The sequence below is a fragment of the Prinia subflava genome, chromosome 9 (genome assembly GCF_021018805.1).
Source record: "Prinia subflava isolate CZ2003 ecotype Zambia chromosome 9, Cam_Psub_1.2, whole genome shotgun sequence".
In the NCBI taxonomy this organism is placed as follows: Eukaryota; Metazoa; Chordata; class Aves; order Passeriformes; family Cisticolidae; genus Prinia; species Prinia subflava.
Genome location: NC_086255.1, coordinates 2,283,018 through 2,298,543, shown reverse-complemented (window position 1 = coordinate 2,298,543; position 15,526 = coordinate 2,283,018). Strand labels below are relative to the sequence as shown.

The following is a 15,526-nucleotide window of genomic DNA, read 5'->3' as shown; positions in this document are numbered from 1 at the left end:
GGTTGCTAAGCAATCCTGGCTGCTGATAGCTGGCACTTGAGGAGAAGGGAGTGTAAAATGGGATCTTTAGGGTGAGATGAAAAAAGGGTCCTCAGCTGATCCTTTGCCAGCTCCAAGATCTTGCCAGTGGCACGTGTCCAGCAAGGAGTAAATATTCCAAGCACACTGATGAACCACCGTGAATAATGAGTTTCACTGAATAATGGGAGCACAGCAGACATTTGGGGTAATTATCTGTGTAGGGACCATCTTAGGGGGGTTAGTTCAGCTGAGGAAGTGAACAGCTCTGCAGCAAATAGATTTCTTAGGACAACACTGAGAATTCTTGAGGTTTTTGTTCAATACCTGTTTCTGCTGCAGAGCAGATACTCCCTGGATTTCTCTGAACTCTGGGAGAGATCAGAGACTTGGACAATTCACTATTTTTCGGGATAGAATCTTGTAGTCCCACTAGACAGTTGCCAGATAAATGCAAACACGTTGCTGGTGTGTTTTATGAGCTCTGCTGTGGGTGGAAATGCTCTGCCCACATCTGCAGGGATTTATCAGGATGAGGTTGGGAAGGTGCCATGGACAGGCTGCAGGGAATTCCAGCTGGAGCTGGAATTGGGGAATTGAGGAATTGGGGAATGAAGGGGAAGGGGGAGCAGCAGAGCAGGACACAACTGCATGGACAGCTGGGTTCCATCCAGCTCCTTCAAGCAGAGCTGCCTCCTGCCTTGTTTCCTCTCCAGCTCTGTTGAAAACATTCCTCAATTGTTTTTTCCTGAAAATCTGCCTTTCCATGGATCTTCCAAGGATTTGGTAAAAGAAACAAAGGATTTGGGTTATTCCTAAAATAACGGGTCTCACCCTCCTCTTGGGAGCACCTTGGCTTAGATGAAGTTAAAAGTTTTATCACAGAGAAGTTAAATCTTGTTCGTTGAAAAAATATAATATAGAATGCAAAGCTGAAGTCTTCAGGGGGGATACATTTAATTTATTTTTGGGAAAGTGTGTTACTCCACTCAGTTTCCCAAGGAATATCTGCAAAGAGGCCTAAAAACACAGGTTGTTTCTAGTAAATATGGAAAGGTTTCTCTTTCCAAAGCAGGATTCAAGGTTTTACTAAAGCTCTAACTAAACACACAAAAGAAAATGCCATTTCCCAAACATTTCCCCGTATTATCCTAAACTGCATGGAAAAACCAACCAAAAAATCCAGATATAAAGATATTATCTAAGACACAGGTGTTTATTAGTGGGGGAGATGTGCAGGACCTGTGCCAAGGAGTTGTTCTGTGGCATTAAAGATCTCAGGTTCCTGAGTTCTTTAGAATGGATGGGGAATCCATCCAGAATGGACAGGGGAGTTCATTCCCAGCATCAGTCTTTGGTTAGGAATGCACAATTTGGTTTTCCAGCTGCACTTTAATTCCCTGAGCTGGGCAGAAGGGGATTCTCATGGAGATCCAGAAGGAAACTCTTGGGAATGTCTGGGGAATGGAGAAATCCTCTCTGTAGAACGGGAAGGATAAAAAAAAGGAGCAGTGGAAAAAGCAATGAGCAATTCAGGTCCTGGTGGACAAACAACATTTTTCAGCCTAATGGAGAGGAAGCCACTGAAAATGTGGAGTCCCAGGATGGAAAATAACCTTTTTTCAGTGTAGTCAAGAGTTCAGGTGGAAAGATGAGGAGTAAAATTACAGTTTTCAGTGACAAATCAATAGAGCCACCTTAGAGTTAATCCTGTTGTGAGAGGCCATGTTAGAGAACAATAAAATCACACTTTTAATAAAATATTGATATGAGCTTTGCAATAAAAACAGCTGCGTAAACAAGTCCTCTCTTGTTTCACAAATCACCCCAGTAAAATAAAATAAAATAGAAATCACCTTTCTTTTTCCCTTTTCCTAAATAAAATTCTCTCATTTTTTTTAAAAAAAATCATTTCAATTTCTTATCTCGTAGACATCACAGTGAGTTTTATTAAAATGACTTGAATTAAAATGACTGAATTACCCTGAAATACACTGTGGGGGGATTTCTCCCCAAAAACCTATGTAATACTCAGGCCTCAATAAACTTTATTGTCCCTCAGGCTATTTGCCTCTTCAGCACATACCTGGGAGGATTTATCTGCTAAGAAAAGGGAATTTTCTACCCAGCAAACAGGAATAATAAATGTTTGGAGCTTTCTCGTGCGTGATTTTATTTACTCAACAACTAATGGCTGCTCATTTGTTATAGTTACCTGGAGCCTGAAAGTTTTGGAGAGAGATGTACTTAATTCAGGCTTTCATTTGTGCATTTTATTAACAGGGAGCTTTTATTTTAGTGGGAGAAAGTCAATAAAACTTAGCTAGATTATATTTTCTTCGTGCACTTTGCAAAACTTTTATTGTGTTTAAATGTACAAGGCGAGCTTGAAGGTGGGAAAATCATATTTTCTAAGCTATGAGTATTTTGTTGGGAAATGTGAAACAAAAATTATGTTTTATTAAAAACAGGGGGGTTGTTCAAGTATTTTGAGGACATTTTAAATGAGTCCAAGGCCAGGTTGGAGAGGGCTTGGAGCAGCCTGGGGTGGTGGAAGGTGTCTCTGCCCATGGACTGGGTGGTCCATGGGGTCCCTTCCAGCCCAAGGCGCTGTGGAATTGCAGGATTGGGCTGCTGGCATTAACCCAGGTTGGTTTTTGCAGATCTGGAGCTCAATGGGATGTCCAGCGCCGACAGCCCCGACGTTCCCCCTCCTCTGCCCCTCAAAGGAAGCACGGCCGACTACGGGAACCTCCTGGAGAGCCAGGACCTGATCAGCCCCGCCACGTCCCCCCCTGCCCACCCACGGGTGAGTCCAGAGAAGGATCCCTCTGCAGCTTTTCATGCCCTGAGCCACCCCAGGGGAGCTGCAGCCCTGCAGGATCCATCACAGATCCAGAGGGCTCTGCGGGGACAGCGGGATCCTCCTGCAGCAGAGCTGGGTTCATCCTGGAATCACAGGCAGATGTTGGCAGGTTTGTTGGGCAGGGAGCTCTAACCAACAGGAGCAGCAAATTGGATTTAAAGCCTTTCAGTCCTGTGTCAGGAAAGGAAATAAAACACGAAGCTGCCACCTTCCCTTCCTGGAGCTCCGCTCTGCCGACGTTCAGCCACCGCTCATTTATTTCCTTGAGGCAAACCCGTGTCCCCTTTGAGGCAGGGAGCTCTGAAACTCTTCATCATCAACAGGGTTTGCAGCTTTCTGAGGAAAATCCACTTTTTCATCTTTGTTTCCTGTGGGTGGAAGCTTTTAAAAATAATGTGGTCCTTTTCTTTAAAGCAGCACTTTTGAGAAATGCCTTTTATTTTCTTTATGGGGAAAAAAAAATACATTTTAAGGGGTGTAGAGGGTTGGTCCTGGCTGGTGCCCACCAAAGATGCTCCATCACTCCCCTCCTCAGCTGAGCAGGGAGACAAAATACAAGGAAAGTCTCACAGGTTGAGATAAGAACAGGGAGAGATCATTCACCCCTTGCCCTCCAAACAGGCTTGACTTGGGAAATTATTGAATTTATTACCAATCAAATCAGAGTAGGGCAGTGAGACCCCATGAGGTCACAAGTTTTCTTTGACTTTAAATGCTGAATTTTGACCGAGCTGTTCTGTGGAAAACTTCCCAGTGGAGGTGATCCCTCTTTGTTTGCAGAGGTGTGGTCCAGGATTCCTCTGAAGTTCACCATTCCAGTGAAATTCCATGGAGTAATTCTCTTTCCAGCAGATTTCATGGAGACAGAAAGCATTTCTGATCTCAGCAGAGGCAGAGTCAGGCAGGAGTCTGCTCTGACTCTGGGAATAGCTGTGTTAAACACAGATTGTCCCAGTGCACGAGTCCAGCTTGCCCATGCTTGAATTGTGCCTTTGTTGTTGCAGGAATTGATTTTTTTTTTGAATTGTTTTACCATTTCGGGCTGAATGGTAAAAAAAAATCAACAGGTATAGAAATAAGTTCAAGAGTGTGAATAGAGATATTCAAAACACCATATACTGAAAATTTCTCTGTTCCCATCCTCTCTTCCATCGTTGTTCCCCATGGCTGGATCATTTTAGTCAATAGTTTTACTTTTCCTCTCATTTCCATCAAACTTTACTGCACTTCTAACCTTATAACCCATTTCCCCAGCGTGTGTCTCAGGGGCCAGCTCTCATTTGTCCTGAATACAGACCTCTAAGTGGAAAATTACAGAATGTACAGCAGGGCTGCCAGGAGGTTTGTCTGAGGAATCCATCTTCAGGAACAAAGCTGAGAAATTCACATTAGGATTCGCATTTCTTCAACTCCTTCCTGCATAAACTCCAGAGTGGTAAATTCATTTTGTGTGATGCACTGTAGGGTTTAGGCTGTGGTAGTAGCTCAGGATTGCTCAGATGAGTTCAGTTTTTAGCTAAAAAATATTAAACAGTGATAAGAAATAAAATCCTGGCAGTCAGGGTGTTTTTTTTCCCTGACTGGTGAGGCTTTTGGAAGGGGTTTAGGTGCTTTTAGTTACTGTGTGACTCCCAGGTGCTGTGGGGTGTAGTTTTGGGAGCCCAAACCTGGAGGTAACCCAGCCTGATCTGCTCTGTGACCTTGTGCAGCTCCTGTACCTGCCACAAGCAGCATTTCCACATCATTAAATGGGAGTCCATAAAAATAGTACCAATATGCTCCCATGGTTTTTGCAAAGTTTTATTCAGCTTTTAATATTTTTCCTCTTTTGAGTCTTGATTACTCAGGCTCCTCTCTTTATTTTTTTTACTACATTTTGTCTCTGTAGGAACAGACCCCATTTATTAACATCTGTTGTTGAAGGCATCAGGGTTTAATAACTAAGAAATGCAATCAGACACAGGCTACATCTTCTTATCTAACTGCCCAAAAATTTCTTCAGCATCTGTAATTTTACAAGCTTCCCAAGACCTTGAAATGTGGCTCCAAAGCCTGGCAGAAGGATCCAAAGCAGATCTGTCCCAGAGCCACCTGTCGTGGGCAGGGCCAGCAGTGGGACTTGCTGATCCTGGCACCTCCCTCCACCTCAGCACATTCTGGATTAGGTTTAGAATTGATTTTGGAGAAGGTTTCTAATCTTATAACAATCACTCTGTGCCTTTATTTCATCAGGCTGGTAGCAAGGAAGCTGTTAAAGAACATCAAGAAAATGAGTAGTGCTGGACATGAAAGATCAGATGGGTAAATTCTCATTGCTGCCGTGATTAAATCCCACTCCACAGTTTTAATGACTTATGTTCCATGGGTCAAATAGCTCCATAATTCATAACTGGATAATTCTCTGCCTGGTAAACTGATCATCTTTTAAATTACACTGCCGTTGTATCAGTGAAGAAAAATCAGTAAAACCTATTAGAGATAAGATTATCTGAGTAGCTTTTAAACTGGAAATATCTCCCCGTGTGAGGAATGATTGCGTTTTTCACTCTTGCTTGTCTTGCAGTGGGTTATGAAAGGCAGGAAAAGTGCTGTAGTGAACTCCAAAGCAGGCAGCCAGGAAGGGATCAGATGCTCCAAGTCAAACTGCAGGCAATAATGTCATTTATGAGGCAGCAATCTCAGATAGAGTCCAGTGTTACCTTGGTCTACCTGAAGTCTTTAATCCAGGTGATCACCTCGTTATCATTTCCTGATTGTCCCTTAGTCCTTGTTAACTCTGAGACCCTTGTAGATATTTTCTTGCTCCCTGTGATTTGTTCTGCTAAAAGTGTCCTTAATAATATATGGGAACATAAAAAAAAAAGAGAGAAATCTACGACTCCTGCTAGGATTATTATTACATCAAGGGATTCCTTTAGGCACTTATCATTCTTTATGGGTTCATCCTCACCCTTGCATACAAATCAGCCTCCTGCTTAGTATTCAGAGCAGGGAGGGAGCTCAAAGAAAATAGACAAAGGAGCACTTGGGTTGCTAATATTGGCTATCACACTCCCTAAGCATGGGATAATGGTTGGGAGGGGAACATCTCCATCAGTCCAGCACAGGTGGAAGGTGGGGATGGCTGAAGCCTGTGAGGAGCAGAACGAACTTGGGTTTGACTCTCTGGTATGGGGATTATTGTGGTTGCTCACTGGGATATGACAGGATGATATATTCATATATATATATATATATATATATATATATATATATATGATATAACACATAGAAGGCACAACCCAGGGAGATTTTTCGTGTGTTGCAATGCAGGTGCTGCAGTGCTGGAAATTCTCTCTTGTATCAGCTGCAGTGAGCAAAAAGTGACCTTAAAGGCTTCAGCAAATTCGTTTGTCCTCATGTGGACAAAGGGACAGAGAGGCTGGAAATGCAGCTGGAAATGAGGAGGAGCAGGAATTAGGGAGCACAACCTGAGGGGTTGTAATAGCAGCCTACAGCTCCTCTCTGATCAGGGACAGGGCCCAGGGCAGGGCTGCAGCTCTGCCAGGGCAGGGTTAGGTTGGATTTAGGGAAAGGCTCTTCCCCAGAGGTGCTGGCACTGCCCAGGCTCCCCAGGGAATGGGCACGGCCTTGAGGCTGCCAGAGCTCCAGGAGGGTTTGGACAATGTGCCCAGGAGAAAAACAACAACAACAACAAAGGGTTTATTTGTCATCTGATCATTAGTTTTGTCTGCTGGGCACAGGAAACCTTGCAAACCCTTCCTCCTGTGCCAGTCCCTCACTCTTCGGTGGGTTAAGATGTTGCTGAGCAAAGAGTTTCTGAAAAATGCATTTACTTTTTAATAAGTCTCCAAGTCAGTGGACTGCCACTGCTTTTTACAGGATTTGGAGTGAAATCTGTGTTCTTCTGCTGTGTGCAGAAAAATGTCACACGTGATCTGTCCCTTGGTTTGGTTTGGTTTGGTTTGGTTTGGGGAGTGGCTGTCCTGCTCTCCACACGGGATCAGGTCATGCCTTGCTGATGTGCTGGTTTATCTCTCTTGCAGGACCTGGGCCTTCAGTCAGGAATACAGGCTCAGTCTGGAGTGCAAAGCTAGTTCTGAGTGTTCTGCTGATCACTCAGAGGTCTGTTTGTGCACAGACTGCAGCAGGGAAGCAGCGCTGGGGAAATGGTGTTACCATCCAGTGTGGGCAGAAATACTGAGGGTGTCCACGTGGGGAAATGTGGTTTTACTGAGGCAAAATGGCCTTAGCTGTGCTCCAGCAGAGCTGTCACACTCCAGGAGCCAGCTCCTCCCTGCTGAGGGCTGCAGACCCCTGTCAGGGCCAGCCCTGCCCTCATCCACTGCCATTGTCCCCCACAGGAGCATCCCCCAGGCAGGGCCTGCCAGAAATCAGGGCAAAGTCACAGACATCAAACAGTTTGGGGTGGAAGGGACCTTAAATCCCCTCCAGTGCCACCCCTGCCATGGCAGGGACACCTCCCACTGTCCCAGGCTGCTCCAGCCCCAGTGTCCAGCCTGGCCTTGGGCACTGCCAGGGATCCAGGGGCAGCCACAGCTGCTCTGGGCACCCTGTGCCAGGGCCTGCCCACCCTCACAGGGAACAATTCCTGCCCAAGATCCCATCTAAATCTCCCCACTGTCAGCCTAAAGCCATTCCCTGTGTTCTGTCCCTCCATCCCTTGTCCCCAGTCCCTCTCCAGCTCTCCTGGAGCCCCTTCAGGCCCTGGCAGGGGCTCTGAGCTCTCCCTGGAGCCTGTTCCAGGTGAGCCCCCCCAGCTCTCCAGCCTGTCCCGGAGCAGAGAGGCCCCTCGGACCTGCTCGGGGACACTGCCCTGGAGCAGCTCCATGTGTCCCATTCTGAGGCATTTCCCGCTGCCCTGCAGGGCTCAGGGGTGGGATCACTCCAGGGCATCCCTGCAGAGACCCCTCAGCCTGTGCTGACCAGGGACTGCAGCCAGGGCAGGCTGTGCCACAGCAAACGAGGCTCTAAGAGATGATGGATGAGGCAGGGGCTGAGGAGTCATTGCACATCAGTTACCTGCTGGATTTTCCACAGAACTTTGCTCCCTGGGTCAAACAGCCAATTAGCTTAAACTGTCTGTAATTTGGCTGCCATTAGTGGAGCTGGGCTTTCTCCCTGCTGGCTCTTGCAGGATGGGAGAGTTCCTCTGCCAGAGCCTCGCACTCCAGCGTGATTTTTCACTGCAGATATGAAATAACCACGCTGTTGTCAGGCGCCTCAGCTCCGTGCTGAAGGAACAGCTCAGTGTCTGAAAGCATTTTCACAGCCCTGGGTGGCTGATGGTCTATTTACATCCCATTTCTGCTGCTCCTGACCTAATTAGATCCCTTAATCCTGCCAGCCAAAGTGCTTCTCACTGGATCTCCAGAGCGTGTCCTATCAATGACCACTGAATTTCAAAGAAAAAGAGTTCCTTGCACGGGAAGAAATCTCCTGCAGGGCCACAAGGACCATGCTGGAGAATCAAATTCTGTTTGTTTTTTTGTAGATGTTTCTTTTAACAGTATTCTCTTATCAAAAAACAACTCGTCTCTCATTTTGCTGCTTCAGAATAGCAAAAAAACCCCAAACCAAATACATTTTCTCATCTTCTGTAATTGATTTTTACTACATCCCGAACACGCCTGGTGTCGTGCAGTTTATATCTCTGTAAGAGAATGCAGACAAATGTTTTTCAACTTGATTCTTTTCTCTATCAGGGAAAGAAAAAAAAAACAAACCAGCAAACAAATGGGAGCAATTTCATGTCTGAAGCAGAAGGAACAGATTGTTTCTGTGTTGCAGATGTGCCTTTTACATAAGGTTTCTGCTTCCCCTGAGGTACCCCTGAGTCGAGGATTCTGCCCAAAATAGGTTGGGATGTGAAGCAGCAGCCTCTGTCAGTTTGTCAGGAAGGAAAGAGAAGAGTCAGGTTCACAATTAACCACCGAGATATAAACACGAACTCGGCAAAGAGAGTCTTAATTAAATACAAAATCAAGGCAAACTATTTTTATTGCAAAGTTTCTAAGAGGAAGCGCAGCAAAAATGAACTTTATAAGCCTGATAATGATTTTTGTGAGTGTGCTGTTAAAGGGAAGGAGGAAATGTGGTTGAATTTCTTCTGTCCTGAGATAAAAGGAAGGACGGATCAGCCCTGGGAGTGATGGTTTGGAGTTGCCCCAGCTCCATAATGGAATGTTTTGTCTTGCAAAACTCCCAACAATGTCGCCCCGACCATCATGACACATCCTACTTAATATATTCATTGGGAGCTTATTATATAAATGAACATGTGCTAAATTTATCCGACTTTCTAATGGAAATTGTAAATTCAATTATAATAATTATCTACCTATCTCTGCTATTTCTTTCTGCCTAATTTGCTTGCAGAATCTGAGCTCGGGTAGGTTTGGAGCTTGTTATTTATAGCATATATATTTAGCTTCTTCTCGTTGTATTTGCATTGTCTCTGCTTTTCAGAACCAGGTTTTCAGGGCTGATTTGATTGTTCTCTGATCAATATGAAGGGGCTCATTTGGTTGAGAAATGCCTTTGATCTAATTGAATTGAGAATTATTGCCAATAGAGTGTTATTTAAATTCCAAATGGATTTGCACAAATGATGCTATCAGCAGAGGGGTTTTTTTTTTCCTGGTGATGAATATGAAGTTGAAGAGAGCAGAGCAGAGAGGAAAGTTTTATATTTTGTGCTGTGTTTTGAGGGGCACGTGGTTTATGGAGTGTGAAGGGAATGTCAGCTCTGTGAGATGCTGGATGTTCTGCAGACCACCAGCGTTCCCCAGAGCCCTTGCCTGGATACAGGACTGTAATTAAACAAGTTCTCAAGTTTTGGAATGTTCAGATGACAGCTGACACTTGTTCAGGTGCCCTAGCAGGAATTCAGGGGTTAACTTGCCAAGTGAAGAAGGGGATTTGCTCAGGTAGAGGAAATATTTAATTGTTCTGGCTGTAACACTTCAGAGGCAGATCAGCAGTGGCATTTTAATTAAAAAACAAACAAAATCTTCAGTTTTGCATGTAGTAAAAAAATTAAAGTCTTATTTTATCAGCCTTTTATATTAATCTGTTGACTTTTCTGACTCAGAGATCATCACGTCCTCCTGGAAGTCAGGAACACGCAGTGCCTGTTTGGAGCCTGCTTTGGGAATCATGGAAGCATTTAGGGTGGGAAAGGCCACTAAAATCATCCAGTCCAAAGTTCCCCAGCAGTGCCAAGGCCAGCACTGACCCCTGTCCCCAGTGCCAGGGTGGATTCCTCTTTTCCAGGCAGGGAAATGCAGATTTCCAGGCCTGGCACTGCAGCTCCGGTGCCTCACTTTAGGTTCAGAGATTCTCACTCAGCAGCAGATCCAACCCCATGGATTTCCAAGGTACCAGAGAGCATTTTGAAGCCAAGGAGGAGGCTGGGAGCAGGCAGGAAGAGCAGTGGTGCTGCTGGAGAGGCTGGGAAAAGGAGAGGGGATGGAGCAGAATGGAGAGACGAGCTCAGGGCATGGCTCACTGGTGGTGGTTTGGGATCCCTCTTCCTTTGCCTGGGGAGAGGTGTAAAATGGTCTGGAAAGTGGTGCTGTCCAGGTAGGATACAGGAAGGAGATTCCAGCAAAAATGCAGCCTGCCTGGCTCAGCCAGTTTGCATTCCTAGCCCTCTCCTTAGTCTGTGAACAGTAAAACTGTCTGGTGAAATCTCGGCTTTGTAACTCCCTGCTGCCTTCAAACCTGCTTGGTATTGAGTTAACTTAAAGGTTTTTCTTCTACTCATACTCATCTCTGAAAACTCCCAGTGATGAGATTGCAGGAGCATCAGGAGCTGCTCTGGGGAGGGCAGAGACTGAGATCCTGGCATCACCCTGAACCTCTCTTCTTTTTGGGACAGCATCCTTGGATAGCTTGGAAAAGGATCAGGTTTGGTTCTGTGCACTTCTGTGGGGTTTCTCAGTTGTTTAGAGACCAGGATCTTCCTAATCCTGACAAACCACCAGGAATTCTGCCCAGCCCTGGGGCTCTGCAGGTGCTTGGGCTGTTCTTGCAGAGGTGACCGAGGAGTTGGGGCAGAGCTGTGCCCGTGTGGAGCCAGCAGCTGGAGCTGGGCTGGGTGAGACAGGACACAACAAACAACTGGAAAAACATCTTTGGGCTTGGGGAAAAACCAAAGGCCTGACTGGGCAGTGGGGGAGAATCCCAGAGAAAATCCTAGGGGAAAACCAAGCCAGAGCAGCGTTGGTGAGCTGTGACACTGCAGCACAGCCCCTGGGAAAGCTGTGCTGCCTGCCTGCAAACTGCAGGGCTCTCCAGCTCTCCTGACACACATTTCATTGCTGGGATGTTTCAACATCGGGGGAAAAAAAAGGCTTAATTTCCATAATGGCTTTTTTAATTTCTCCAATTAGCTGGTGATTCTAACTGGGGATGCTCTTCTTTTGTGAGATACGTAAAGTGATTTAAAATGTGTGTATTTGAACGTTCTGCATTTCTGTTTGGAATGCTTTAATTATAACTCTGTGTGTAATAGTAAATTGTGAGTTACTTAATCTCTCTAAATGATCTTAAATTTTTTTCTTTTTTTATTTTTTTTTCTTTAAATATTTCTGTTCTAACTGTGCAAAATCCAAAACATGATGGAAAAGCAATGAAGCCATTGCTCCAGCTTGGTTTTTAAGCTCTGAGTGCCTAGAGGCTGAGGGCAATCGATACAGACCAAGAAATCAATATCCTATCATGATATAAAGTGGGGAATCATAAACTTCTCCGGTGCTTTCAAAAGATTTTTCCTGAAATATTGAGCTAATTAATCCTGAACTCCTGAGAGATTTTTTTTCACTGTCAAAAGTAAAAGTTCTATTTAAAAGTAATGGCTGAGAGCGCTGTGTGTCCCCAGCAAATTCTGCAGGGACAGGTTTTTGTGAGGCAGAGGGCTCCAGTCTTACCTGCAGTCCCTTGCACTTGTAGATGACACAGAGACATTCCAGAATTCCATTAATTCCTAACACAATCTGCCCAAATTGATTTCTTCCAGCACCTCCCTCCTCCGCTCCCCAGCAAGACTCCACCGCCGCCGCCTCCCAAGACGACGCGGAAGCAAACGTCTGTTGACTCTGGGATCGTCCAGTGAAGAAGAAAGCGGCTCTTTTTCCAAAGATAAAGCTGTAACAATTCATTCCCCCAAGTATTTTATGGTCTATAATGTTTACCTCATTCAGGTGTGCAGTATCTAACATTTAGTGCAATGATAACTCCGTAAGAATTTCTCGCCACGCGTCGGACCCAACACTACAGCCCCTGTTCTGGGGGTTATTCCCTCCCATAACTTGAAAGAAATCTGGATTTCTACTTGAGACTGGGAACTCCATCAACTGACAGAACCCTCTTCCTAAACCTTCTCCTTGCTTCTGGATAACGCCAGGCACAGAGCTAAACGTGGAGTTCAAAATGAGAGCTGGAAATTTTGTACCTAAAGATTTTGGGTACCTCAGGAGTTTCAAACGAGCACAGCTTTTGTAGCTAATCTCAGTGTATATAGGAATCAATGACAATATTCACATGGAATTCAGGGCAAGAGGAGGTTTCCCAGTGAGGTGAAGCTGCTGTAGGATTTCCCTGAATAACAGGGATTTTAGGCCAGGGTTAAAAATCAGACACACTGATTTGTGAAGTCGGTCTGTGTTACAAATGACCTGATTGCAGTGAGCAGAGTGGACATTTGGGGCTGTCTTGGCCGCAGTGACCACGATGCCATTGAGTTTAAAACCTCTGGTGAGAGGAGGAAAAGTGGCAGCAACACCTCCCCTCTGACCATGAGGCTGCTCAGGGAATTTGTAAGATCCCCTGGGAAAACGTTTTTGCAGGTGCTGGGGTCCACCAGTGCTGGTCCCTTTTTAAACATCACCTCCCAAGGGCACAGGAGCAGCAATTCTCAACTGCTGGAAGTCCAGCAGGCGAGGCAGAGCTGGCTTGGCAGAGCAGGGATCTCCTCTTGGGTATCAGGTGGAAAAGGAAGGTGTGTGCCAGTGGGAGCAAGGTCAGAGGGCACGGGAACAACACGCAGGTGCTGCTCCCTACAGCAGGGAGAAAACTCCTGTGGTCAAAGCTCAGCTGGAGTTGGAGCTGCCAGAACTGTGGGGGACAAAAAAAAGGTTTTTTTCAGATATATCAATGGCAAAAGGCAGTGTAAAAATATCATCAGCCCATTCCAGGATGGGGTTGGGCACCTCACAAGCAGGGACAGGGACGAGGCAGAGGTGTTTAACACATCCTTTGGCTCTGTCTTCAACGGGGGTCACAGACCAAGAGGGTCCCAGTGCCCTGAGCTGGAGGACCATGACTGTGACAATGACCAGCTCCCAGTCAACCTGAAACTGCAGCCCCAGCTGAATCCCTGCAAATCTCTGGGCCCTGATGGGATTTATCCAAGAATCCTCAAAGAGCTGCTGATGTCATCACAAAACCCCTCTTGATGATTTTTGAGCAGTCTGGAGAATCCAGAGAAGTCCCAGCTGACTGGAAGCTGGGGAATGTTGTCCTGATTTTCAAGAAGGGCAGGAAGGAGGACCCTGGAAACTCCAGGCCCAGTAAAATCATGGATTATTCTGGCAGGTGCTGGAAAACACCTGGAGGACAGTGCAGTCATGGGTCACATCCAGCAGGGCTCCATGAGGGGACAATCCTGCTTGTGGAACCCAATTTCCTTCTGCAGCAGGGTAACCCCGCTGGCTGATCCTGGAAAGCCAGGAGATGCAATCTTCTTGCACTTCTGCAAAGCTTTTGATACTCCTCCCACAGGATCCTTCTGGACAAAATGTCCCTCCTGCATCTGGAGAAACACAGCGTGGGATGGGTGAGCAGCGGGCTCAGGGGCCGGGCACAAAGGGTGACAGTGCCTGGGGTGGCACCAGGCTGGCACCAGTCACACTATAAAAAAGACATTAAAGTGTTAGAGAGTGTCCAAAGAGCCACGAGGATGGGGAAGGGCCTTGAGGAGAAGCCGTGTGAGGAGCGGCTGAGGGCACTGGGGATGTTCAGCTGCAGGAGAGGAGACCGAGGGCAGAGCAGCCTCTGAGGGAAGGGCAGGGCAGGGACTGAACTCTGCATTGTCACAACCAGGGACAGGGCCCAGGGCAGGGCTGGAGCTGAACTCTGCATTGTCACAACCAGGGACAGGGCCCAGGGCAGGGCTGGAGCTGAACTCTGCATTGTCACAACCAGGGACAGGGCCCAGGGCAGGGCAGGGACTGAACTCTGCATTGTCACAACCGGGGACAGGGCCCAGGGCAGGGCAGGGACTGAACTCTGCATTGTCACAGCCGGGGACAGGGCCCAGGGCAGGGCAGGAACTGAACTCTGCATTGTCACAACCAGGGACAGGGCCCAGGGCAGGGCTGGAGCTGGGCCAGGGCAGGGTCAGGGTGGATTTAGGGAAAGGTTCTTCCCCAGAAGTGCTGGCACTGCCCAGGCTCCCCAGGGAATGGACACGGCCCCGAGGCTGCCAGAGCTCCAGGAGGGTTTGGACACCCAGGGATGCCCAGGGTGGATTTTTGGGTGTCTGTGCAGGGCCAGGAGCTGCACTGGATCATCCCTGTGGGTCCCTCCCAGCTCAAGGTAATCTGTGATTAATGGGCTTGGTAAAACCATTGGTGATCACCCACTGCCATTTCCACTGGTTGGATCTTCTGGATATCCATGAGGGGGAAAACGAGGAAGCCTCGGAGCTGCCAACAGCACCAGGGTGTGGGAGAGAGAGCAGCGAGCAGGGAGGAGCCTCCTGGCCATTCTGAACCTAAATGTTGAGTACAGAAACGGGAGGGGCTTTTTCCTTTCTTTATTTTTTAATATTTCCTGTTGGATTGGGATGAACTGAATGGAATCACTTCGTCCTTGTGCCATCATTCTGTACAGTGTTTGTATATATGATGGGGTTTAGAATGTTTTAATTTTTATGGTGCCTGCTTTTCATGTCGTAACGAATTCACGTGCCTGCAAAGAATGCTTTATGTGTTCTTAATTTTCTAATTGCTGGAAGTGTAAAGAAGAAACAAAAAGCATTTTTTTCCCTGATATTAAGCTCTGAGAAATATCAGACTGATGGGATGGGGTATTGGGAGGGAGGAAGGAAACTAACTTTGTATTCTAGTGGTTTTTTATTGTCATCACACTTCGGGTTTTTTTATTATCTACAATCTTTTTACTCTTACAGTAGATTGTTTTTAAATATACCACTGACTCAAAAAAATAAACTATTATTTTAAAAGCTTGTCTACGAAAATGAATACATTCCCTGGGTATTTTTGATCCTCAGTGCAGAATTTTGGGAACTCCTGCGTTGTGTAGAGGGCTTTTTATACACTTCTTTTTTTCAGGACAGTTCAGGAGGGGAACTCATGAGAAAACCGAAATCTTCTCTTGTAGTGATGTGGTTGTCCCTGCAGGTTGGAGCTGAAACACAAATCAGCACTAAGAACATCCGTCCCTGTGTGCTGTCCATGCCCAAAATGATGGCTTGGGGGTCTCTGAGGGAATGCTTCTGAAAACAGATGAGTTTTGTGGAGCATTTTCCACCTCAGGTGCCTGCTACACCATGCAAGTTCCAAGCAGAAGTGACTTTACACAGCAGTAAAACAA

The 15,526-nt window shown here is 46.3% G+C and overlaps 1 protein-coding gene across 2 annotated transcripts in view; it reads left to right on the top strand.

Annotated features, from left to right (window-relative positions):
• Window positions 1-15,174, top strand: part of DOCK1 (dedicator of cytokinesis 1) — a 262,705-nt gene extending 247,531 nt beyond the window's left edge. For both annotated transcript variants that reach the window (XM_063405101.1, XM_063405102.1), the window contains exons 51-52: window positions 2,682-2,827; window positions 11,928-15,174. In XM_063405101.1, coding sequence (XP_063261171.1) covers window positions 2,682-2,827; window positions 11,928-12,023 — 242 coding nt within the window. In that variant the 3' untranslated portion in view covers window positions 12,024-15,174. The remainder of the gene's footprint in view (window positions 1-2,681; window positions 2,828-11,927) is intronic.
• Window positions 15,175-15,526: the final 352 nt, after the last annotated feature.